This window comes from Pongo abelii, chromosome X, assembly GCF_028885655.2.
Source record: "Pongo abelii isolate AG06213 chromosome X, NHGRI_mPonAbe1-v2.0_pri, whole genome shotgun sequence".
Taxonomy (NCBI): Eukaryota; Metazoa; Chordata; class Mammalia; order Primates; family Hominidae; genus Pongo; species Pongo abelii.
This window is the reverse complement of record NC_072008.2, coordinates 126113735-126141056: the sequence shown is the minus strand read 5'-3', so window position 1 is coordinate 126141056 and position 27322 is coordinate 126113735. Positions and strand designations below refer to the sequence as shown.

The following is a 27322-nucleotide window of genomic DNA, read 5'->3' as shown; positions in this document are numbered from 1 at the left end:
ATGTACCAGCTGCCTCTGACTGCCCACTCTCTTCAGGCGGTGCGCATTCAAGTCTAGGGCATAAGGACTAAGATAGAACATTATAACACTGTATCAATAATGTAAGACAGTGCCCTGTCCTTAAAGCATAATGTAATTTAAAATGCAGTGTGTAGTAGACTGCAACTTAATTGGAAGGGATGCCTCGGACCATTTGGGACACTACAGAACATTTGGTATAGCCATTAAAAACTGTTCTCCAGAGCCCAGGAAACTAATTGCAAATGGTTAGGTAATGCACAGCTGATAGAAAGAAGATTTTCCTTTAAATTGATTCCATGGTATATGTACAGGGATGTTTATAGCAACATTGCTTGTAACTATAAAAAACTGGAAATAAACTAAATGTCCACCCATGGGGTTCTTCAAGTAAGTTGAAACATTTGCACAATGGAATGTTAGGCAGCAGCTTGAAAAACATGAGGCAAACCTATATATACTGACACGGAAAATGTATTTATGAAATAGTATTGGATTTCTTAAAAAGTAAGTTGCAGAATAATATTTAGAGTTTGCTTCCATTTTTCTTCACTATGAGTGTAATTGTGTGTGTGTATGCATATCCTTATATATACATAGGAAAAGTGGAAAATCTTGGGAAAATATACATCAGAATAGAGGTTACCTCTGAAGAATGACATTGGGGGGGAAAGAATTTCACTTTTTATTTTATACAATTTTGTATTGTTTGAAATCTGTGTGCATATTTTACTTTTGTAATGTTGGGTGTTTGTTAAAGGACAATAGCCTTTATTGAACAGCCCCTTTCTCGTTATAGTGGGATTCCAGGTTCCTGAGCAGATTTGAGCAGTGGGCATGGATTTAGGTGCATTTCACCTTCAATAGAACTTCTTACAGGTCCAATTGAACTGTATTTCTTATAAACAGTAACACACTAAAATATAGTCTTACCAAAGGAATCCTCTCTAATAAGCACAGCTGCTGATTTTTATTCCTCTCTCTATTCTGTTTTATCTCCAAATTTCCTCCTCTCTTCCCACCTAGGCAGACTTTCTTCTATCTTCCTAGACAGATCAGTTACCCAGAAAGCTGCTCCTTCCAGGCAATCCACAGAGTAGACAGCCCCCTACCGGTGTAATTTTAGGGGCATCAACAAAGCCAGGCCAGAAAAAGTACTTGCCCACCTGCCAGCACCAACAAGCCTCAATCATACAATGAAAAAGAAGTACAAATTCCCTTGAGAGAGGTGACATGTTGCCTGAAACTAGCATTCAGGCAAGAAAGACTGACAGAAGAGCTGTGTGTGTGTGTGTGTGTGTGTGTGTGTGTGTGTGTGTGAGAGAGAGAGAGAGAGAGAGAGACCGACCAAACCAAAGTAGGTGGGTCCTGGGCAGCCCCAGGCTCACACTGCAGGACAGACACAGTGCAATTTATTAAACATTCACCTGTTTAATTCATTTGTAAAATAGAATTTGAAGTAGTTTGTGCTTTTTAATAATACATGCTCATTGAATGTATTTGAAAGATATAGACAAGTATAAAAAAGAAAGCAATCTGTAATTTCACTACTCAGAGATAACTACAGTGAATATTTGAGTTTCTTTCTAGTCATTTTTCTCTGTATATATGTACAATTTTAAACAAAATGGGATCAAACTATACATGCAGTTCTTAGCCTACTTTTGCACTCATTATTTTATATATTTCTGTGTTCTTAAATATTTGAAATACAATTTTAATAGCTATATAACATATGGAATCATTTGGTTGTGGTATCATCTATCTAATCGTTCTCCTAATTTTTGTCATTTCAGGTTTTTTTCCCTTTTTAACTTATGAATAACATTGCCACGGACATTGTTGCACATAAATCTTAGTCCAGATTTCTCTTTCCTTAGGACTGATTCCCAGAAGTGGAATTACTGGGTCACAGAGTGTAAACATTTTTAAAGGCTCTGTGGAGCAGTTTGAACTGGTAGCAAATTTATTGACTCCTAAGAACTACTGAACACAGAAATCCTCTTCAGTGCAAGCCTGAACCAAGCAGCTGGACACACGCACCCCTGCTTGCAACAATGTCACATCTAATTAGGTGTTTAATGAATGTTTTTTGATGGGGATAAGGGAGAAGGATATACTGAGCTCTGCCATTAATTAAAGGAAGGAAACAGCTTAACTGAATCCCATTCTACTATCCCTACCAACTGTTATCTCTGGCAGGTAAATCATAGCATCTAAACAGTGAGGTTCCCCAAATGATCCCCAACCCAGTTCCTGTGGGCTTAAAGCTACTCATCTCCTCTCCCTTTCCCCCGATTTAAAAGTAATACATATGGTGAATTTTTCTGTATAGATGTTTTCCTTCAGTAGTAAATAGTTTGCAGTATAAAATGTTAATTATGCTTCTCATAGACTCATCTCACTCTAACCTTAACATTTGTGGTTATTAACCTCTGTTACATTTATTCTGAAATTCAAAAAAAATTACCTAGCCTTCTTAAACATCACCATGTCTCTAGTGTATTCATTGATTCATGCATTATGGTTCTCTGTTGCTGTTTTATGCCTTCAAATTAGGAATATGTGAAATTCCGTGGAAAACAAAGACTAACCTTAAAAATAAACTACCTCGTTTCTGTAGTAGGAAATGGACTGTTTTCAGAACTTTCCTATCAAAAATTCAGTAGAAGTAAGTATACCTGAATCATTTTTGTTTTTGTTAATGCTTCCAAACAATGTACTTTGAAATCAGAATCATTTCTTTATACTCATTTTTATGTAATTCTCCTGATGCTCTTCCTTACACAATAGTGATCAGAAAGGAGATGTAGTTTCCTTTCCCTGCCCATGATAGCTAAGTGGGTATCATAATGTAAGTTGGAGGGAATTTTATTATGCAAGAAGGAACTACTGTTGGGTTTGATTTATTGAAGATGGACTTTGATGTGGTGTATTTGAAAGCTATTAAATGCAACTTACAAGGCTTAATACAAATTTTTATTATTTCATTATTTAGCAAGTTTACTTTTAAAATACTTTTTAGAGTATTTAACTCTCAAAATAAACAAACAAAGGTAAAAGTATGCGTGGAGAAAAAATGTGGAAAAATGCATTCAAACCGTAAAGCATTGTTATCTGTGGAGAGTAGACTTGTGGAGCAGGAGTAATTTGCTGCATCAAGCACCTCTGCAGTTTTTGGGAACTTTTACCGTGTCGTGTCTTATTTAGTAGGTAGAATAAAGCAATAGATAAAAATAAATAAAACATGTTCAACAAGTATTTAAATGCCAACTATGTACCAGACATAATTAAGTGATCATTATCGAAACTGTAAAAGCTAAATATAAGAAAGACTTTGAGTATTTGCACCAGAGAACAATAATGAATATGACAATGAAAACACCTGAGCAGTTAGAAGTTTCTAAGGTATAGTCATGCATCGCTTATTGACAGGAACACCTGAGAAATGCATCGTTAGGTGATTTCGTCTTTGTGCAAACATCATAGACTGTACTCACACAAATCCAGATAGTATATCCTACTGCATAGCTAGGCTATCAGGCAAAACCTAGATAGTATATCCTACTACACAGCTAGGCTACAAGGCATAGCCTATCTCACCTAGACTACAAATGTGTACAGCATGTGACTGTACTGAATACTGTTGTAATACAATGGTCAGTATTTGTGTATCTAAACATAGCTAAACATAGAAAAGGTACAGTACAAATGCAGTATAAAGGATAAAAAATTGGTACACCTGTATAGAGCACTTACAATGAATGGAGCCTGCAGAACTGGAAGTTCCTCTGGGTGAGTCACTGAGTGACTCAATACAATCATGGTAGTATTGTGTCCTATTATGAAGGAATGTGAAGGCCTAGGACATTACTGTACACTACTATACACTTTATAAACACTGTACACTTAGGCTGCACTACATTTATTTTAAAAGATTATTCTTTCTTCAATAAATTAAACTTAGCTTACTGTAACTTGTACATTATAAACTTTTTTTTAACTTTTGACTCTTGTAATAACACTTTTAAACACACACCGTACAGCTGTACAAAATATTTTCTTTCTTTACATCCTTATTCCATACGCTTTTTTCTATTCTAACTTTTTTCTTTACTTTTCTAAATTTTTTGTTAAGAACAAAGACAAAACACACACACATTAGCCTATGCCTACACAGGGTCAGGATCATCAATATCACTGTCTTCTACCTCCACATCTTGTTCCACTGGAAGGTCTTCAGGAGCAATAACACACATGGAGCTGTCATCTTTTATGACAACAATGCCTTCTTCTGCAATACCTCCCAAAGGACCTGCGTGAGGCTGTTTTACAGTTAACTTTTAAAAAATATTTAAGTAGAAGGAGTACACTCTATAATAATGATAAAGTGTATAATATAGGAAATACATAAACCAGTAACATAGTCATTGATTATCATTATCAAGTATTATGGATTGTACCTAATTGTATATGCTACACTTCTATGTGATTGTCAGCACAGTGAGCTTATTTACACCAGCATTACCACAAACTCGTGAGTAACACATTGCACTATGATGTCACTAGGTGATAGGAGTTTTTCAGCTCCATTATAATCTTATGGGAACACCTTCATATCTGCATTCCATTGTTGACCAAAACATCGTTATGTGGCACATGACTGTACTTGTGGGCTGTGACAGTGTTGTCTGCCCCGGTACTGCCCTCGGCCTCTGCCTCCTAGATCTGTGGTTCCCACTGGATGCCTTGTGCCCAACTGAACTTCAGCTTCTTGACTGGCCCTTCCCGTAGCTGACTGCAATTAGGTGTCTTCAGTGTTAAACATCTCCTTTTCAAGGTAAAATCAAGAGGTCATGGGGACCCAGACACTTTCAGATGCTGATGGTGGGAATGTGCTTTGCTACAAATATTTGGGAGGGAAATTTGGCAATACATTTTCAAAGCCTTAAAAATATCCTGCTTGATGATAAAAATCAGAATAGTGGTTACTTCTGGGAGGGTTATTGACTGGGGAGGGGGCTCAAGAGAGCCATCTGGGATGTTAGAAAGGTTCAATATCTTAATCTGGGTGGTGGTTTACAAGTGTGTGTGTGTGTGTGTGTGTGTGTGTGTGTGTGTGTTAAAATACATTGGTCTGTACATTTTATCACGTGTGTTGATAAAAAAATGTTTAATTAAAAGTATGTGTTTGGAACGTTTGAACCAATAATTCCATGGTAGTATTGTACCCTATAGTGAAAAGATGCAAAGGTTTAGTTCATTGCATTATTTACAATGTTAAAAAACTGGCAATCTCTAAAATATTCAATAACAGTTAAATAGTAAATAAATTATGTTCCATTCATTTTAAATCATATTATCAAAGGTTTTTTCTTTACTGATATTGGAAAACATTTATTATATAGTGTTCGGTAACTAACACAGGTTACAAAATAGAAATAAATCAATAACAAAGTAAAGACAAGTACCAATGCTGTTTCCTGGTGCTACGGTTATTTTCCTGGTACCCAAAGAAAAAGACCAGCTGGCAATGAGAATCAGGCAACACCCTTAACTATGGTTTTCCTCAATCAAGATTCACATGTTTGTGGTGCAGGCACTGAGTACTAGGCATTGACCTAAGGTAGTCTGGTGGGCACACCCCAACCTCAGTTAGGAATGTTTGGACTCTTTGAGGCTCTCCATTATTCTGAAGCTTCTCTCTGTCCTTGATCAACCAAAGTCTGGAAAATGAGAGTTGGATGGTGATAACCAGAGCGTAGAGATACTAGCTGGGATGTCTATAAGTATGTGCACTTGTGAATACCTGTATGGCCACCATTTTAAATATGCATGTATGCATGTATGTGTGTGTATACATGTTGACATTTCTCTAGCCCACATTCCCAGAATTGGAATCAGGAAGGTATACTATGTAATTTAAATAGTCAAATTGGTCAGCAAAATAAGGAGATAATTGAATGCTACAGCTCTTCCCAGGGAGAATATGTTAGACACAGAGCACCATCTGGCATTTTTCTACTGGTCTGAAGGCTTCTGAGGAGGGCGCTCATCATTGGTTTGAAGAAGATGGAGAGAAGTAGGCTGCAGCCCCATTGGTAAACATTTCATGATGCTATAAAGCAGTTTGCAACTTAGGGCAACACTGTATGCTTGATTAAGCTTGCTATGAAAAGGATTTATTTTAAGGCATTTTAATAATTTCTTTTTTTTTATCAAAAGCTAACCAAGCAGTTTTACAGTAGCCTTCACTTGCATGAAAGACCTGTTTCTTCATCTAGGTGGCTTGCCTATTGGTAAGTTTTATTATAAACCTATTTATGTATAAACTCCACATATGTTTTGACATGAAGAAAATCAGAATGGAGCCCAGGAAACATTGCCTCTTGCTTTTTAATCATCCGGTTCAATCTGAGTTAAAATAAACTTTTTTTGGAGGAAAAGAGGTGTATGTACTGGGCTTAGTTAAAATGTAGGGGGTTTTCCCCCCAGTTCCCATTCTAGTCCCTCCCCTTTTCCCGATCCTCTCTCCAAACAAATACACCATCTCTGGGGAGAAGACTGCTACTACTCTCCGAGCTGCTGCAGCTGCTGCTATTGTCACTGCTACTGGTCTCAAAGTCATTTTTAACTTGACTGAGTGCGTGCTGTGCTCCAAGTCCCATAAGGCACCCCAAGAGACAGCACAAAAGAAACATACCATATGCAGTTCTTTTAAATAGCCAGCTCCTCTAGTACTTTATAAAATAATGTTCAATTTCAAGCAGGATTCGGGAATACAGATGTTGAGAAAGCAAACCTCACTCCCATTAAAGGTACCTCACTAGTTTGTGTCTTTGGGATTATAAAGGTCAAATTACATGTGTCCTCTGCATCATTTGGTGGGTAGTGTGTTTCTCTCTGAATTGAAAAGGCCTCGATCTGTCCATCAAAACCAGCATGGTAACAAGTTTCTATTTAGCTTCTTTAGGGATCTCTTGCTGTGTGATTGCTATAGGGGAGCCAAGAATCTCTAAAGAAGGTGTTAAATAGTCTTTAGAGCCTGTATATAAACCTCTTTTCTTACAGGCTACTTTCACAGAAACAAAATATGTTAATTAGCAAGCACTCCCGACAAATCAGTGCTGGTTGCAGGAGTCCTCCACATTAAGTATGAGATATTTAGAATGAGAGGAGAAAGAGATAAGTAAACAGGACTCAAAGACAATCATTGCAGAAGTATAAATACAGGATTTCTCTCTGCCTTTGTGGAGCTTATAGAGACCCTGACACAAGCTAAGCAGGCTTAAGACACACACATCTACAATAGTAGGCATCTTGTCTCTATCTAGGACATATATCACAGATTTCTAAACCACATCTATAGTGTAGGGCTGCTAATAATACCTGACACAGCATTCAACGTGGCCCCTGGGGTGCCCAAGTTCTTTACAAAGGGCTTCCTTTTTAACCTTCAAGAAACATATTTTCTTCCTTCAGAAGATGGGAAAGGGCAAGGGCCTTCAGTCCCATTTCCTGGATAAGAAAAACAAAGCTTTACAGTAGATTAGCAAGGCAGATCTGGAAAGAGCCAAGTACTCTTCTTCATCCCATTGACTCTTAGAATAGTTTTATACTTTATTTGGTTTGGGTTTTTAGGGGGACATGGAGAAAGGATTGCAGCAACCATCAGAAGGAGGTGGTTGGAAGGAGACCTGGCAAGCAGAGCTTGCGAGCTCCTCAATGGGACAGAATGGGCACCTCCAAACAGGTATATTCTCTTAGCTATGTTAGGCTTCCAGGGCTGTTTCCAGAGGGAGGTGGAGTCCACTGCTACCCGCTTCCTCACCCTCCACCTCCCCTGGCCACCAGACAGATGTCTTGGGGGCACTCCAAGGAGGCCTCATCCTGTTCTGCAGTTGTTTTGAGAACATTCGAACCACCTTTTGGTCCAACCACAAGGTGCTTTCAAGCCCAAAATCCTAATGGGGTCCAAAAGGATAGGTTTGAGAAGGACTTGGCTGTCTTCCCAGATCAGTGACATTCCCACCTCATCCCCAGTTTCCCTTAGTAATCCACAGTGGATCTGTCAGCCATGACTTTACTTTCACTCTTTCCAAAGCTACTTGCATTTTCATCTTGCTGCATCTTTTGGAGCTAATGAATTCCTTAGGTTTTCCATTTGCTATAGAGAATAATAGTTCTTTTCAGGCGCCATAGCAAGAACACTCACCTTGGAGTCCAACAGATCTAGGTTCTAGCTCTCACTTCTGCCACTTACTAGCTGAGTGGGCACAGGACATTTTCTTCCCTTCTCTGAGATTCAGTTTCCTCCTCTGCATAATGGGGTTATTGATAACTCCTCTTCCTCCCTTGCATGGCTGCTATGATGATAAAATGAGATCCTTGATATAAAAGCACTTGAACAGTACAAACTGGGGTTCTGGTGCAGAGTCATACTTTAGCTGAATTTTCTAGCTAAAGATTGGGGGCTGTTGGTTCTAGAATTCTCAGATCTGGTGAATAAGGCTGTGCTCCCTCTCTCCGTCTCTGCATAATTTTATACACTCTGGTCACATCACTTCCCAGCCTTCATCGTTCTAGACTAAAGAGTCTGCGTTCGTTTAATCTATCTTCATATGTCAGCCACCACCCCCCCACCCCCCCTCCACACACACACACCCCATCCCTTTGATTATAGAGTGGCCCTTCTCTGGATCATCTCCAGCTCCATTATGTCATTCTGGAAGCACTAAGACCAGACCTGCTCAAGTGTGTGTGTGTGTGTGTGTGTGTGTGTGTGTGTGTTCCTCAGCTCTGAACCTCTGACTCTGACCCCCCCCCCCCCAGTTATAAATCCTAGAACAGGATAATTACCCAAGACCCTGTCCAACTACAGAGAAGGTTGGTTGGCTTCAGACTGAAGCCTCCCCCTCTTTCTCTGCGCAGCCCTGGCCCCAAGGGGCTAAAACTGCTCCCTGTCTGGCTTGGAAGGCTGGGAGGTGGATAACTAGGATGGGGAGACTGAGGGGGAGGGAGGAGGGGGGGTCTTGCGCAAGCGCACGCAGCTGCACGGACCGCCAATGCTGCTGCCTCCCAGAGCAGAGGGAGGCAGAAGAGGAGGGAGGGAGAAGAGTGGAAGGGAGGGGGAGGCGGCACTTGGGCTGCAGCTCGCAACCAGAGGCAGTCTCTCTCAGCTCTCAGAGGGACCGAGAGAGGTAACCGCGGAGTAGGATGCTCTGCGGGGCGCCCAGAGCCGGGGGCGCTTGAAGCAGCTTCGGGGACTGGGGCAACCGGGCAGTTTTCACCATGCATCAGTCCCTGACTCAGCAGCGGTCCAGCGACATGTCCCTGCCCGATTCCATGGGTAAGTCTAGCGGCCCTTCCTTCGGGCGGCGGCAGCAGGGGTTGAGTGCGCTGGCCTCTGGACTGTGAACGCCCCGGCTGCCCCAAAAGCCAGAGAGCGGGAAACGGGGCATGGGTGGGGTGGTCTTCGCGCCCCAGCGTCTGGGTGGTGGACCAGAGTCCCAGGGGAGCGGCCTGGCTGCAGCGGGAGCGACGTGCGGAGATCGGAACGCCAAGCTTGCGTCGGAGTATCTCTGCCCTGGAGTGCGGGTGTGTGCCTGTTTGTGTGCGTGTGTCTACAGACTTGCAGTCGGTGGTAAATCCCAGCAATCTGAGGATCAAAACACTTTCCTGCAACCTGCGCCTTCGCTTTCCATTCGACACTCCCTCTTTGCAAAGTCCTGGTCACTTCTAGGAGCTCACGACTAACGACAATTAGAAGAAGCAGGGTCCTCGCCCCCTCCCAACTCTCTTGAAGCTGCCCTGAAATTTAGAGATGCAGTTGGGAGGGGGCCTGACTTGCACCTCGCTGATTGGGGGGGGGGGGCGGGTTGCGCAACTCTGGGGGATGGGCGGGGGTGAGAAGAAAGGGGAGGATGAGAGGAGGGGAATTCCTGAGGAATCACTCAAGACAGCCCAGCCCTGCCCTCTGCAGCGGCGGGATCAACATTCTTTGAATTTGATTGTTACTCTGCTCCAAATGCACGGAATGTGCATGAGTGTGAAAAGGGAGCAAGGGGCAGGAGTGAGAGCGCGAGAAAGAAACATCCAGCGCGAGCCCGCGCATCTTCTGAAGTCGCGCTTTTCCTCGCAGGGCGGAATGGAGGGGGAGGGGCACCCTTCGACTCATTTCCTTATAGAAACTAGGGGACAGCTACCTTCGGGCACCAACTTGACTGCCCCTCGAAGCTGCTTTTTGGTAGTTACAAACAAAAAACAAACCCAGTCCCCCTCAGCTGTTAGGCACCTTCCCAAGCCCTATGATTTCACTGGGCGGAGAAATTAATTTGGAGCCCTGGAGAGCGGGAGGGGATTGTAAAATCATGATCCCACCTAATCTTTTAAAATTCGCCTCGGATACACTTCAATCAAATCGAATTCTCTCTTTCCAACATACTTTACATTCTGCAAAATCCCTCTGTCCCGCAGTTCCTGCCATCAGTCTGCTCAGGTCTTCTCCGATGAATTTGCGGGAACATCTCGAGTGGAGGGGGCAGGGAGAAGATCGAACCCCCTATATAATCTCCCTACTGCCCGCAGAAGACTCAGTGTCAACAAAACTCGTTCACCGGAGGGGCCCCAGAAAGTGTTATCTCCTGGATGGTGGAAAGATCCGTATCCTCAATGGTTTTGCATATTCAGTATAAGAATTTACTTTTTCATTTTTAAGGGCGTAGTTATTTACAACGGGGTACAAATGAGGCCAAGGACTTGGCCCGAATCCAGAGCCCAGCAGTACCAGACTCCCCCTTACTCCCAGCTCGCGCGCGCGCACTCTTTCTCCAACACACACACCACGCGCACACACATACAGAGGGAGAGGGAGAGAGAGAGAGCGCGAGAGAGCTAGAGAGAGCCACAGCGCGAGCGAGAGAGAGAGAGACAGAGAGGTGGGAATGCACTCCTTACCTTGGCCAGCTGTGGCGCCAACAACGCAGCCCTGGCTCCCCGACGCCAAGCTGTTGCGCTTCGCGAGGGAGGGCTGAGTGGAAGAGTGCTAGGGTTCCGCAGCGTCCATTCCCGCTGCGGACGACAACCACCTAACCACCTGCAAATCAAGCCACAACGCCCCGGGCCCGTCTGCCATCGGGGAGTGGGCTGGTTGGTGGTCCAGGGCTTAAAGAGTTGCTACTTGGCGCACTGCTCTGAGGGTTGGGGAACAAGATGAAGAGCTTTCTTTCTTGGGCTCCCAGGGGCCCTCAGCGATCTTGTGTTTCTCGAAAGGTCTGCGCAACAAACAGCTGAGTGGGCTTCGCCCAGCCCAGTCTCCACACTGCGGGAAAGGAATCATAAATCCCAGATAGAAGCGGAGCCGGCGCCACGCATTCCACTTTTTAAAGTCCGCAGACCGACGGCACTAGCAAATTCCTGAGTCGCGTGGTAACGCTGGGTTTCCACAGTTTGGACAGGGGAGTCTCCCCGGAGTTCCCTGGCCCTGGTCCCGCACAGTCCGGGCCTGAATCAGTGTCTAGGCTACTTAGGAGCTACTCCCACTTAGCTCTGGCAACACCACCTTCCCTTGCGTGGGGGGAAGAGGACAGTGCGTAGGTAGGTTAGTGTTTCAGCCTCCAAGGGCAGCATTTCTGAGGGGATTCCCTTTATTGTCAAGACACAACCGCAACCAAAACAATAAAATTTAAAACACACAGACACACTGCACCAAGGTGCCTGCACTCTACGCTTGCTGGCTGCCTGGGAATAGAGCAGTTCGTCCAAGGCTCAGAGTGGAGCAGGCGCTTGGCAATTAAGAAGATGGTAATTTGACTCCAGCGTCCCCCCATCCTCTCCCAGCAACCCCCTTCTCCCTTTTGGCAACACTGCCCCCAGGCGCAAAGGCACCTCTACTACAGTAGGGCATTCCTTCCTCCCAAATAACACATTTGTAATTCTCCGGCGGCTTCGGATGTTCTCCATTCAGAGAACTGTCTAAAGTGGGGAGGGATGGAATTCAGCGCCTTCAAGGAAATGTTTGGGAGATTGGCAGGGTCTTGAGGCCCTTGTGTGGGCAGCCACCTGTTTCTAGGGATACTCAAGGCTGGGATATCCAGGGACCCACCCTGTGTGGCAAAGCTGACTCAGGTAAGCAAATCCTAATCGGTTCAAAAGATCAACCCAGAGAACTAGCCAGGCATCAACAACACCGTGTACAGGACAGGATACTGGGTTCCCAACTTTACTGTGCCCAATAAAGATTATACACCTTATCTACTCTCTTGGGAGAGGATAATCAAGAACGTGTGCAAGGTAAAACAAAGTAACAGAGACAGCATCCTACCTTCTAGCAACTCACATCTTGGTTCCCTCAGATACATAATCCTGGGACTGGCAGATATCATATGGGTTGTGGACCAGACCCACGGTTACAATTGTAATGGTACCAGTTACAATTAATATACTTGTTGAGTAAGGTACCTGGGAATTTAGGGACATGAATAAGTGATTAATTTTGATCAAGAAAAACTTCTTGGAGGAGGGGAATTTTGAGCATGTTTCGAAGGAAGGCAGGCACCCAGATTCAAAGTCCGCAATGCAGATGGGGGCTCTGACCAGGGGGAAAACCCGGATGAGAGAAAATCTGGTTGTTTTTGGAAGGGTGGAGACAGCAAATAATTGGGTGCTTCTAGAGCTAAGCATCCTGGTCATCAGGAATCTGGGGTGGGGGTGGGGCACTGCAGAGAGGGAGGGCTGCAGTAGTTCTGCAGGGAGGCTGCTGAGGGGGGGCAGGCAAGGCCAATGAAAAGATTTCAGACTCTCTCACTGCTGTTGGTTGCAGAGGTGGTTGTTGTTTAAGCAGAAATATACTGGATGCCAAGGAGACAGAGTAGTGAGAGATATTGTAGTTTTCACACTAGTTAGCCAGAAGGCTTTTAATTTGAGGGAACCCTCAGGTGTACCCTACATTAAAAAATCAATTATATGAGAATAGCCCATATTTATTCACACAATTCCTCCCACATCCTTCTTGATTAAAAGGGAAACAATTCTGAGATGTTGCCTCTTGTTTATTCAACAAGTACCGATTGTTTATTAGGTATCAAACACTAGGTATAAATCGTAATAGGCATGATTTTCATATACCTGCTGCTTTATTTAAGTACATCATGGTGCCTGAGTTTTTTTATGTGTCACTTTACTAAACAAAATCAGAATAAGATGGTCCTGTGTTTACAGAAACATCTAAGGCAAGCCCCACATTGTACCAGAATAAGAACAGGGCTGTACTTCTCCCTTCTGAAATAAAACAACCACCAGGAAAATGTCCTAAGCAGACACAATAAACTGCCTTTTAGGAGCCTGGGCCACACCTTCAGAAAATGGGTATATCTTGCTCTAAGTAGATGTGAATTTTATTGAGTCAAATTGACACTAAAGATAAATTGAGGGGTGATTCTTCATTTTCAAACCGAGTCACCCTGAGGGGGGGGGGTTCCTTAAAATAGTCAATTCCCCAAGTGCAGCTAGAAATAATTTCATGTTACACAATTATGGTCCTTATAATATAAAATAAGTGGTGACAGGGAAGGACGCTCGTGAGGGGACAGAGATTAGATATTCGACCTGGTGATCAGAGAGTTTTCTTAGGAATTTTATCCAAAGCAAATCCTATCTGGAGTCAAGGCCCCTGTGGGGCTGTGGGATCTTTGCCTGGGTTGCTCAAGTGACTGAATTTTCAATTCAGGTTCTAAAGCAGGAAAAAAGATTTTCAAATGACACTATGTGGTTTGCTGAGTCACTTTTCTGACCTGGCTCTTCCTGCGCTTTTAAAAGTTAAAGTGATATTTGCAAAGAAGACCCTAGAGCTGTGAATAAGATTAAAGGCCAGCTGGTGGGGAAGGAGCAGGCAAATGAAACAAACAAACAAACAAAAATTAAAAAGACCATGCATGCACACACACTTCTCCAATTTAGTCTGTAAAGTTACATGTTTTCTGGGTAAGGTGTTGAGACACTTCCATGTCACAAAGATATCCGTGGTGTATCCAAATGTTCCGTCACTCTCTTTTGCCAATTTGGGGCAGGAGAGGGCTAGAGATTGTGTGAGTGACAAAAGAGAAGGGAAGACAAGAATGGGAGGCGATGTTGGTAAGTTTATGTTAGAACCCCTCTGTAGAACCAACTCACAGATTCACTGAGAAGTATCTCTCATCAAATAAGCTTAGGCACTCTGGTTTAGAGACTAATTTAGGGTCCCTCAAAATCAAGAGGAAGGATAACTAAACTTCAGGTAAACAGAAGAAATAAATCCTGGCCTTCCCCCACCCCTCTACTATTCCTTTCCCAGTACCACGCAGTCCAGAGCTCCCGGCTTTGCTCCTGTGTTTACCATTAGTCAGCTCCCATTTGCATCCCTAATAGCCCTGTCATGAAAGGGCCCCGATGTTACAGGTGTCCCTAGTGGGCCTTTATGTTTTTGTCCCATGGAGGCTGGACTCAGGTCTCTTTAAAGAGGAGTCTCATTTGCCAACTCTTCTTACCTCTTCCCCAGGGTGAGACATGGTGCTTTAGCATTGTAGATGCCTATAAACGTTCAAACCACTTCTACATTTCAGTGAAAAATAGTCTTAGAATAGTCCCATATTAGAAATGATCCTGATGAGTCACATCCCTCATTTTCGAAGCTGACGTCAGGGGAGACCGCCAGCCCCTCCCACCTCCCTTGGAGACTTCAGCAGGGACCGTACTGGGGAAGACAAGATGGATGGTGGGGCTAAGCCTGGGTGATACTCCCAGTGCTTTTCTTCCATACAGGAGGGGATATCTGCAGGGGGCTGCAAGGCCAGCCGCAACCCCTCCTGTCTCACCACCACCTTGCCTCCTGGGTCTCGCTTCGTTTCCTTGACCTCCTCCCCCTTCCTCCATTCCCTCTCCCCTCCCTCCCCATGGAGCAGTCTGCATGGCTTCTCTCAACAACTGTTTCCTGAGGCTGCAGTGAGGTTTCCCAGAATGACGGGGTCTTATGGACAGACTCAAGTGATCTCTTTAGGGCCATAAATGACAGTCAAGCCACGTGGGTGGGTGACTCCGTCAAGGCTCCTCACTGCTTCATCCTCCTCATGCTCCATACCTCCACTAGAGAGCTAGACTCTTCTCATTTGCTAATTTTTTTTTTTTTTTGAGAACTCCTAGGTAGTAACTCTCCCCTGGTTATTTCCTGTTTAAGGCCCTCTCCCTATGCCTGAGAAATCCCTGCAGAGTGTGGAACAGTGCTCGGTTCCTTTAAAAAAAAAATAAATTAAAAAGTGAGCCTAGATACCATTTTTCTATCTGACTTAATAATCCTGTTTTCAAAAAAAATATTGGTTTGCACTATCATGTCTGACAAGCCCTGAGTGGGAGAATGGGTTTCTCATCATTTATATTTATGTCACCCTCACATAAGCCTAAATGTGTATAAGTTATAATCCTCCCCACCTAACTCCCCCGATACATATCTTTGTGGACTAATGCCCTCCAAACACTCACTTTATTACACACATTTGTTATGTGACAAATCTTGCCAATACACCATTTTAAAGTTTATACATGAGGTGGCAAATGTCAGAAATAAATGAAAAAAAAAATCCCAGTAACTTGGCTTGGCTGTGATATTTACACTGAAAATGAAATTTCATATCTCTAGCTTATGAAAAAAAATCTTTTTAGTTGGATATTAGCTTTAAAATGTTTTCATTTAATACCCCCCCCCTCACACACACACACACACACACACTTCCCATTTATCATATGCCTTCTAATTTGGTCTAAAAAACCACTCTACTAAGTAGTTATGACACATCTCTTATAGAGTGCCAGGAGCACAAAAATTCGTTTTGTTTTTATGTAACTGGTGAAATTTCTTCTGTTGTTTATTTTCAAATTGGAAATACATTTTTTATTATAAGAGTGGCACCTGTTGACTACAAAAAATAATGCTCTATCCCTTCCCCACAACCCCACAACCGTCACCACCAAAGATAACTTCAGTTACCAGTAGGAATAGGAAAGGAAAACCTTCTTAGTGTTTTTTTCTTTAAGTCAATCCTTTCCCCAGCTGAAATGAGCAATTTTAATTTCTCTCTGTGCTTTCAGGAGCATTCAATCGGAGGAAACGAAACTCCATCTATGTCACCGTGACTTTGCTTATTGTGTCCGTGTTAATTCTCACAGTGGGCCTTGCTGCAACCACCAGGACCCAGAATGTGACTGTAGGAGGTTATTACCCCGGAGTTATTGTAAGTATAGAAGGCACAGGTAGGTCGCAGTAGCTTGCTGTCTACAGAAATTCTGGCTCTGCTCTGACAGTTTTCAATTCTGTTTGAGTGTCTAGTGTTTGCTCAGATTTCCTCCTTTATATCATCTCTCTATATTTATGTAGAGAGGCAACTCTGGGCCCGCTAAGAAGAGCACTGGACTGAGAATCAGAAGAATTCAGCACCATCCCTATCTAACAGTGTGATCCTGAGCAAGTCATCTCACTCTTTAATACCTCAGGTTTCTGGTTTAGGAGATGTTACCAGCAGTGTTAACCTTAGGCTAAGGTCCTTTCTCTCCGGGCATCTGCATTCCCATATATAATAGAGGTCATCTGATCTTACCTGAAATCTGAGGATCCTGGCAGCTTGACACTCTGACCAACAGCACTGATCTCCAAAGTGATCCTGCACTCCTATCAGAAAAAGCTGTGGAAGATATATTCCTAAAACATGTATATTTATTCACTTATAAATTATATATATATACATGTTCATAAAACTTATATAAAAATGAACATTCAAAAAATTAGATAAAAATAAGTATACAATAACTTTTAATATCTTCATGTGAACACAAACTAAAATATCACCAGATAATATGCACTTAGTGTGAAGCTTGTCATTAAAGACAGTGGAGTGTGAAGCTTGTCATTAAAGACAGTGGCTTTAAATCCTTGTTTCAAATGGCCCACTAGATAATTGTGAATATTTTTGGCTGCCTTCTTATCCCATATGATTAGATTGTCATTGGAGTCATGTTTTTAAATGTCAGTCTCACAATTTGGCTGCCAAAAATCTACCCTGGGAGTTAGAAGTATTAAACTCTGCCATTTTCTTGTTGCTTACGTTTGCTTACATTATTAGGGTCATCTTCAACTTCTGGTTTCTCAAGAGGAATCTTTTCAAGCCTCTTATCCATTTTGTTGAGACTAGTTTAGTTAAAATTGGACAACACAATCCAGGCACACATAAAATGCCCCACCATCAACCCTTTGCTGCTTGGAACTTGCCCTCCTCCAGAAGGATAGCTCACCTGATCACCTGACATTCACACAGACAGACGGTGCCAGTGACAGTCTGTTTATTAAATATTAGTAATGTTTGGTTTATTTCTTATTATTTTAGATAAACAATAAATAGGGAACAGCCGTATTCCAGTGGATTGTTTTATCTACCCTAAGGTGCATGCAGTTCCCTTTGGAGACTGCTAAACTAGTTGCATTAGAAAAACCAAAACCTCATGTGAGTCTACATACACTGCTGTTGAACCCAAAAACCTAACTCTAGAGTTGAGATCATATTTTACATATCAATTAAATGGCTCCTCAATTGCTAGAGAGCAGAAGGAAGTTTAGGACAGTTCAGATAAGAAGTATTTTAGTACAGCAAAGAGGTCAGATGTATTTTTTGTTGTTGTTTTGTTTCATTTCTCTTCGAAATGAAATGAGAGAGAGAGAGAGGTGGGGATTGGAGAGAGAAGCAAAGTGAGAGGAGAAATTAAAGATGATGCCTTGGACAAGCCAGAGCTATAAGTGACCAAGCCTGGAGCCTGTTGCCTAGGTCACTGATTTCATTCCACAGTCAGCCTCCTCAATAGCTCTTGAGAAGCTGGGACCTAAAGTGGGCTGCAGGCTATGCCTTCCTGGAGCTGAAGGCTGCTGGGGGAAGTGCCTCCACAGCTCCAGGGCAGGCAGGGCTCCTCCCAGCTGAGGGCAGGTGACCCACAGACACTGTTTGGTGCCCTGTGTTAAACATGTGATGTGAGAACTCACCCAGCCCACTTCCTGTGGTGAGGCAAGAAAACCAGTCGTCAGCAGAATTGGGTTTTATTTTTAAACACAAGCAAAGCCGGCAGGGGGTTGGGGGGTGGGTGTGCGGGGAGGAACGGAGGGGATAAGATAGCATTTCGGTGGCTTGGAAAAGCAATTCATAGGGTCTGCGTGACTTTGTGTATTTCAGGTAGCTGCATTAGTAAAATATTTCTGACTGATGAGCAAATGCTGAAGCCAAGATTCAGAGTCTCTGTGAGTGAGGGGAAGGTATTTTCCATGTTATTTAAGAGTACGAACTCCTATTCATAAACAGTGGCTGTGAACCTTCTCTGTGGAATATCTTACTGTGGGTGGCTAGGTTGGAATACGTTAACAAAGGAAGGAGGGCGCCTGATTGCTGTTATTCAAGTACCTGATGTTCAGCTAGCACTAGAAGTTGAAGCAGTGGGGGCGTGTGTTTGCATGTGAGTGGTTCACTAAGAGCTAATATGGAAGTGTTAATAGGAAAGCCATCCCTAACGGACACTGTGCCCCCATGATTTAACCTTTAAAAATGTGCTCTCATAGTTCCTGGAGATTGCTTCTTTAAAATGCATTTTAATTACATAAAATAAAGGGGAAAAGATAGCAGGTTGAATAGCAGAAAAATTCATTTGAGTTTATAGGTCAGATCACGTTGTAACAAATACAATTACGACTCATACCTCAGAAACAGTAAACGCCTGAGAATCCAGATTTGTCTGGAAATGGGGTACTTTCACTAATTGAATAGCTTGGTTATTAGGAAGTTACTATAGAAACTCCAAACCAGTGGTTTCCCCACTCTGATGTGAATAAGAATGACCTTGTGAACCTGTAAAAAATGCAGATCTCTACTCCCTAGCCCAAAAGATTCTGATTCAGTTGGTCTGCATGGGCCCTGGCAATCTGAATTTTCTTTTCATAAACAACCTTTGATTGAAAAAGTAATAAATGTTGAATCCACCTGAGGGGAAAGAATCCGTGGGGGGTGGGGGAGTCTAATTCAGGTGGACTAGCAACCACCTGGAGAATTAACACACAGTAATATATGCTTAGCAATAAAACCAGAAGGATCATAATGTGTCACCTGGAGATTCTGCATTGTCAAAGTGGTCACTTTAAATATCAATTACTAATGTATAGAACTGTGAAAAAGTTTCAGCTTATTTAGAACTCTGCTGTTTTAGACTCTGATTAAATGTGTTAACAATCCATGAGAATTTAAATTTTCAAAACAGACAAATTAGGGAGAAGTTATTAGATTAAAAGAAGACTTACCATACAAATCATTTAAATATTGTGATCTCAGGTACTTAAAATATAACTCAATTTGCATAATTCTAAGTCACGTGAAGCTTTTCGGGAGCATCTTTATTTTGCCAAATGAGATATCTTTGTACAGTGAGGTGCATTATCATGGCATGTTAGCTACTCTACCTGAGCTAGCATGTGGTATCATCATTCTAAGAGACATACACACACATGCCTCTGTAAAGATGTGCTAGTCTGTACAGGCTGAACTGTAAAGTTTTAAAAAAACTAAAACCAGGCTGGGCATGGTGGCACATGCTTGTAATCACAGCACTTAGGGAGGCTGAGGTGGGAGGATAGCTTGAGGCCAAGAGTTCAAGACCAGCCCGGGCAACATGGTGAGACGCCATCTCTACAAAAAGTATATATATAAAAAGTTAGCCAAGTATGGTGGTGCATGCCTCTGGTCCCAGCTACTCAACAGGATGAGGTAAGAGGATCTCTTGAGCCCAGGAGGTTAAGGCTGCAGTGAACCATGATCACCCACCCCACTGGGCTCCAGCCTGGGCCACAAAGCAAGACTGTCTCAAATAAATAAATAAATAAAATTTAAAAACTAAAAACGGCCAGGTGCGGTGGCTCACACTTGTAATCCCAGCATTTTGAGAGGCAGAAGCAGGCAGATCGCTTGAGCCCAGGAGTTTGAGACCAGCCTAGACAACATGACAAAACCCCATCTCTACAAAAAAAAAAAAAAAAAAAAAAAAAATTAGCCTGGCCCTGTGGCATGAGCCTGTGTAGTCCCAGTTACGTGAGAGGTTAAGGTGGAAGGATCGCTTGAGCCTAGGAGATGGAAGTTGCAGTGAGCTGAGATCGCGCCACTTCACTCCAGCCTGGGTGACAGAGCGAGGCCCTGTCTCAAAAACAAAACAAAACAAAAACAAAAACCGAACACCAACAAAGAAAGACAAACTGGATTAAGAATTTTACTATCCTCAAATACTCAAGGCATTTTATTTCAGGAGGGTTCAGATGAGCTTTCTACTCTGAAGGCCTAAAAACCCAAGAGCTTCATTTGTTGCCTGAAGCTGAAAGAGACAGGGGAGGGTGGTTGCTGCTTCCCGGTACACCTCCTCTTACCTTAGATGCAGGAAAAAGAGGCCTCTAAATGTGTTTCCCAAGCAACCCACAAGATGGAGTTGGTCCCCTGGATAGTGAGACAAGCCTTTCATTCTTGCACCCTCTCCTCAGCTGCTGTATTGATACTATTAGGGCCCATACTAGCCTGAGTCTTCTTTCAGGAAAGAGAGCAAGAATTTCTGCCCCCTTTCCCAGGGAGTGGGTAGGAGAGTCAGTTAATTGAAAATCATTTCAGAGTTACTGTGGGATATTAGGAGATGGGGACAACAGGGATCATTCAAAACAATCAGTATCCCAGAAACCTTCTTTAGGTCAGTGTGGCCTCAGATTCACATGTAAAGACTCCTTTGAAAAGTCCAAAGAAATTTTGATTAACATGAATGCTCAGAAAACATAAGGAGCTCTGGATAGTGGGATTTTGTAGTAAATAGTGAATTAGGCAGAAAGATTTTCAACAAGAGGTGAAAAAGTTTCTACCTCGTGTTTGAAAATGTTTCTAAAATCTAAGTTCATTCTAAAATATAAGTCCCTAACTTACTAAGTACATTTTTAAAATGGCACCTGGGCTGGGTACAGTGGCTCATGCCTGTAATCCCATCACTTTGGGAGGCCGAGGCAGGAAGATCATTTGAGGCCAGGCATTTGAGACCAGTCTGGGCAACAAAGTGAGATTCCCATCTCTATAAGAAATTTTAAAATTAGCCAGGTGTGGTGGTGCACACCTGTAGTCCCAGCTACTTAGGAGGCTGAGGCAAGGGGGTTCCTTGAGCCCAGGAGGTTGAGGCTGGCTGCAATGAGCTAGGATCACACCACTTCTCTCCACCCTGGGCAACATAGCAAAACTTTGTCTCTATAAAAAAATTAAGAATTAGCTAGGCACAGTGGCTCAGGCCTGTAGTCCCAGCTACTCAGGAAGTTTAGGCAGGAGGATTGCCTGAGCCCAGGAGTTCGAGGCTAGAGTGAGCCTTGTTTGCACCACTGAATTCCAGACTGGGTGACAGAGTGAGATACTGTCTCTAAATAAATACATACATTTGAATCTTGATTTGCTGGATAAGACTTTTATAATACCACAAGGTTCTCACCTTCATTGGCTCCCTGTTGCTTCCTTGGCATGTCATTCAGAGCTCTCCATAGATGCCCTCAGCCAAGTCTTTCATTACTTCTCTTTTGCCAAAATTGTCAATTCACAGTCCTCTGAACACGACTTGAGCTTTTCTGCCTTGGGGCCATCATAACATTTTTTCCTCACGCCTGGAATATCCTCCCTGCTCTCTCTCTCTCTCTCTCTCTCTCTCTCTCCAGGTGCTCTGTTCTATCCCAACTTAAAAACACAGCAGAAACATTTCTCAAATACTGAGGTCTACAGTGGTGTCTACATCTTTGAACTCCCTACCATAGATTCCTCCTATTCATGGTTGCTGGAAAACACTTATGTCCTGCTTTGTGGCATCTATTGGGCTATATTCTCATTTAGCTTTGTTTATATAGGTCCTCAATCCCTTCTCTGAACCCTTGAGTCAGATGGGATTCAGAATTTAGACTTCTTATTTTAGAAAAATTATACAGTACATATACCACATATTATCTAACAACCAAGTAGAGCCTTGAGAAGCATCCCATAATCAAGTACCTCATGTTTCTATAATAAAACATGGATTTTTACACTAAGTGAGATAAAGATGATAATATAACCTCACATCAGTTCAAGATCAGGTTTTGCCACCAAGTTAGTTACATTCAAGAAAAAATGTAACTTTTGATTTTAAGAGCTTTGTGGATTTCAGGATTATGAAAAGGGATCGTGGACTGGTTTACCTAATTGTAGTATGAGCTCCTTTAGCCTGAGTGGTCTTGATCATACCCCATCCCACCTCCTGGCCTCCAAATTACAAATCGAACACACTGCCGGCCAGAGTAGATGTCCAATTAATATTTACCTAATGACTAATTTTTTTAGCCTTTGTCCTAGATGTCTGGGACAGTGAATGGGAATAGGCATAGGTGACAAGAGTCCAGCCTCAAAAAAGCCCTTGAATCTGACTTTGATATCTAATCATCTGTCTTTTTTTTTTTTTTTTTTTTCCACAAGTGGAGGACAGCCAAAACAAAGCAAACTAGTTATTTGTTCAGGTAATGGGGAATCAAGATGGAGGTCCAAAGGTCTGAACATTACATGATTCCATGAAGCTCTTGAGGGGAGACCACAGAGCTTACCTTTCTGAGGTCTCAGAGGAGCAAGCAATTGTTTAGAAGCAGCTGTCCATTTTAAGGAAACTGTTGGTTTTCCCTTCTTTATTTTCAACCCCTCAGCTCTTCTGCAAATAAGACTTATCACTCCATCCTTGCAGAGAACTTCTTCTCTAGGGGGCAGCAATGAAGTCCTTGTTGCTTGGAGGTCACTATTCTACTAACACAGGCCACAAACACAGCGAGGTGTGGCTGAAAGAACGCAAGCTGTTATTTAGGGGACCCGAGGGCTAGTCCCAGACCTACCATTAACTTGCCATAAGAGGGCATACATCTTTACAATTATCCATGCCTTCATTTTCCTGTCTATCAAATGGGAATGATATGAACTCCACCAAACTCCATAGTATTCCTGTGACCAAACTAGGGGGCAAGTGCTTCTTTGACTTAAAATGCTTTTGAAATGGAAGATTGTTTTAGCAACACTGGTGAGTTCATTAACCTGTCATCCAGGTAAGTGAATTCTTCCAGCCATGACTCAATACATATTAGTTCCCTGCCTGCTGAGCTCTAATCCATCTTTTGAGCCCATATAAAAAGGTCTCCTCCTCTATGAAACCTTAGCACTACCATTTATTTAGCAGCCTACCTTATGCAAATCACACTACATACTTCATCTCATATAATCCTCAAAGCAACCCTGTATGGCAGGCTCTATTATGATTCCCATTTTATAGATGACGAAACCAAAGCACAGAGTGGTTAAGGAATTGGGCCAAGGGCACAGAGTTTATAAGTAGCAGAGCCAGGAATATATTATATTCCTGGCTGCATGAATTATTCCCTGCTCCTATAGCACTTTGTTTTTACCTGGTCTGTGGTCCTTAACCCAGTCTGTCTCTCCCTTACTAGACCTTGAGCTCTTGGAGGACAGTAGCCACGTCTGCTTATTCATCTGACATAAAGCTAGTAGTGAACGTCAGAAAACTGAATGCATTGGAGTGGAATAGAATAGAATAGAATAGAGGAGAAGGGGAGATAACTAGATGAAGTAACTGGCTGGCCTGGGATTTCCAGTTCTGGAGTGCCTTGTCTTTCCAGACAATTCCACAAGACTTTCACCCACCTCTTCTGGTCACTGCCATCAGAGAGTTATTTGCCATGAGAGAATATGAGGAATAGGGAGTGTCTTTGCTTCGTGTCTTAGGACAAAGACTGCTATCACGATTCAGGAGACATTCTGCGAATACCTTTGGAAGCTGATGAATTGTTAAGTAAAAGGACTTATTTTTCCCGTAATAAGCTGCCTCCAAATTTCTCTCAACTCCACAAGTGGCCCAGAGTGCCAAAGGCACAGACTATTCATGGATTTTCTCCTAAAATTAGAAGCCGTGGAACACATCAGAGGGAGAGACAAGATAGAACAAGGAAATTCTCGTAGCACGAAATAGAGCACATAATTATAGGATTTTCCAGCTCAAGTCAGGTTAGAGTGGTTCAAAAGTTAAATGGCTGTAAAAATAATAATAATAATCACTAGAACAAAGTAATATTTACTGAGTACTTACTGTGTACCAGGCGCTGTGCAAATTTCTTTGAATGTATCATCCTGGTTAATTCTCACAAAAGCCCTATAAGGTAGTCACTACTGTGGTTCCTATTTTTACAATATAAGGAAATTGAGGTTTAGAGAGCTTAATCAGTTTGTTCAAGGTTACACAGACGTGGAAGAGCTGGGGTTGGAAGCCAGGCTAGTGTGATAACTAAGTTTTAATCCGTATATTTTATGGCAACATATTTTAATTATATCCAAAATAAGACCAGGTGGGAGACAGGCATTGCTTGACTGTTGAATGAGGATGTTCTCAGTAGAGTCTTGGATATTACCCTCATGCACTGCAGCATCTATTTCCCAAGAGACATTGCTGTCTGAGTGGCCCTGCACAAGGAGTCCTGGAGATTTACATTCATTCCTTCCATTCATTCTCTCATTCTTGGGGTCTGAGACAACCACCCAGTCCCCCTACACTGCCCTACCAAGCTCCTGCCCAGCCCTTGGGTCTGTTAGATTCCCAAACCTAGGTGCAAGGCTTGGGGGTCTCAAATTGAAATAGATGTCCCTGTGAGCCAAAGTAAGGCTGCAGATGGAAACCCAGACCATTAGTGAGGCTAAAGAGAAAAGTAACTTCATCACTGAACTTGTGTTAAGATTTATTGGTCCGTTCTCACCACTTTTTACTTCTTCCACTTTCATCCCCTTCAACAGCTATCAGTTAGTGATCATTTTCATCTAAGAGCGGCAGACTCAGTCCTCTAATGGCAGAGCTGAGAGGGCAATGAGATCTGTTATACCAAGCCATAATCCCAGCCACTTAGACAGGAAAATTGTTTTTAGGGTTTTACACTGCCATTTCTGTTCACCCTTTAATGAATGCTTTCTGTGCATAAATGAAGCAGGGATGGAAGAAGAGGTGAATAAGTGCTAACATAAATTGCAGTGGGTCAACCACAAATACAGGCTTTCAAAAAAAAAAGATTTTTTTAAAATTTTTTTAGTGTGGGTTAAGGTGCTTCCTGATTTCTAAAGTACTTCCTGAGTTGGATTGGTATGCCAGATGCATCAAAATTGCTTTTGCAAACCTTTATTTTGTGATCTATACATCAAAGTCGAAGGTCTTTTTCAAAAAAAGATAAAGATAAAAATATAATGTGTGCTTTTCGTCATTATATGTCTCTTACTGACTCACCAGTCACATGCTAGGTAATAGATATTGCAATTGAAATAGGCAGGCTCTGAAAGCTATGGTTGACCTTTACTTTTAGTTTTTGGGCACATGAGTTTCTTCCTAGGTATGATTCATAGCTACAAGGGAAAACTGGCAAATGGTGGGAAAAATACTTTTATTGTACATGCTGTATTTGTGTAAGCAACAGCTGCATGTGGCTTTAGCACCAATACCCCAGTTTTTTCTTTTATCCTGAATCATATGAAGGGGCTGGAATGATAGTGTGGTCAGCCTGACTGTCATCCCACATACTATGTATGCCATATTGCTTTGCAGCTCGGCTTTGGATCGTTCCTTGGAATCATCGGATCAAACCTTATTGAGAACAAAAGGCAGATGGTAAGTTTTCATCCCTTGTAGAGTCAAGTTCTTCCTCTAAAAAAGCACAACATTTATGTGGATAAGTAACACATTTCTTAAGTTTGCATGATTTGGTCATAAAAGGAACCGCTACTTTGCTTTTTCTCCTAAACCTCTAGGGAATGTGTTTTACTGTGACCCTGTGATATGGGATTGGTTCTCATCTTACTTGATGCTCCCTTACTGGCCTAGCTAGATTCCTTATGCCAAAGGGATAGAATATTCTGGATCTTGCCCTTTGCTTTCCTCCTTACTCCCAAAGGAGTGCTCCAACCTATCCAATCAGGCTATGGTCCTCACCTGGAATGTTTTTGCTTACATTTCTGTTACTACAGCCCTGGATTATTGGTGGCCCTCACATCTTCCTCTCTGATACATAATCTTTTGGACAAGTTTTCACAGAGAGTTCCTGCCTTTTAGGAGATTACAATATAGCAGACTTTGATTTCATGAGCAATGTACTTGTGGCACAAAAAAAAAAAGATAAAATAAAATTATAAAGCCATCCTAAAGTATCTCCATTACCCATAGTTCAAAGCTAAGCATGTTGTAAGATTGAAAGGAAGGACAAGCATATAACAGAAGGTGAAGCTTCTATGTCTTAACAGGGGCCCACAAGGGCAAGCTGTTGTACTTTCCTGGTTCAATCTGAAAAGGCTGCCTCAAGGGTAAGGGTAGAAGATATAGACTGAATTGCAAGCATATTTTTTATAGAGTTGTAAATCAAGATGCCTGGTGAGTGGTCAGATGGTGATTGGGCTCCCCCTGTATAGTCTCTGTGGCACTGAAACTTTGACAATGGGGTCATTTCACAGCAAGTTTAATCAGATAACGTAATAGCTCCAGGGACAGAGAACTCTAACCATATGTTTTCCCCCAGCGATGTGGGGAATCACCCTCAAGGGAGTTCTTATAGTTTTTTTCTTCCATTTCACCTGGACTGCCTCCTTGCCAGTTGTGTTTGCACTTTAGGCTTAAATTATTCAAAATAATGGGGGAATTTTAATTGTAGAGCTGATCATAGCATAGCTAATAATGTCAATTTCATGACATTGTTCATACATTATTTACCAATTCTCTGTAACACTATAAAGTGAGAATTATGGAGAGAGGTTTCTGAACAACTCCCAAAGGAGATAAGTATTTCCTCCTAGCCTGTTGAGGTGGGAGAACCCTAGGGTGGCCTTGATTTTTTTTTTTTTTCAAGATGGAGTCTTGCTCTGTCGCCCAGGCTGGAGTGGAGTGGCATGATCTCGGCTCACTGCAACCTCCGCATCCCAGGTTCAAGCCACTCTCCTGCCTCAGCCTCCCGAGTAGCTGGGATTACAGGTGCACATCACCATGCCTGGCTAATTTTTTGTATTTTTAGTAGAGATGAGGTTTTACCATGTTGGCCAGGCTGGTCTTGAGCTCCTGACCTCAAGTGATCCACCCACCCCAGCCTCCCAAAGTACTGGGATTACAGGCATGATCCACTGCGCCTGGGGTGGCCTTGATTTTGATT

The 27322-nt window shown here is 42.5% G+C and overlaps 1 protein-coding gene across 2 annotated transcripts in view; it reads left to right on the top strand.

Annotated features, from left to right (window-relative positions):
* Positions 1–9074: 9074 nt before the first annotated feature.
* TMEM255A (transmembrane protein 255A) overlaps positions 9075–27322 on the top strand; it is a 52102-nt gene continuing 33854 nt past the window's right edge. For both annotated transcript variants that reach the window (XM_054545015.2, XM_002832056.5), the window contains exons 1-3: positions 9075–9367; positions 16135–16277; positions 25735–25797. In XM_054545015.2, the coding sequence (XP_054400990.1) occupies positions 9310–9367; positions 16135–16277; positions 25735–25797 (264 nt within the window). In that variant the 5' untranslated portion in view covers positions 9075–9309. The remainder of the gene's footprint in view (positions 9368–16134; positions 16278–25734; positions 25798–27322) is intronic.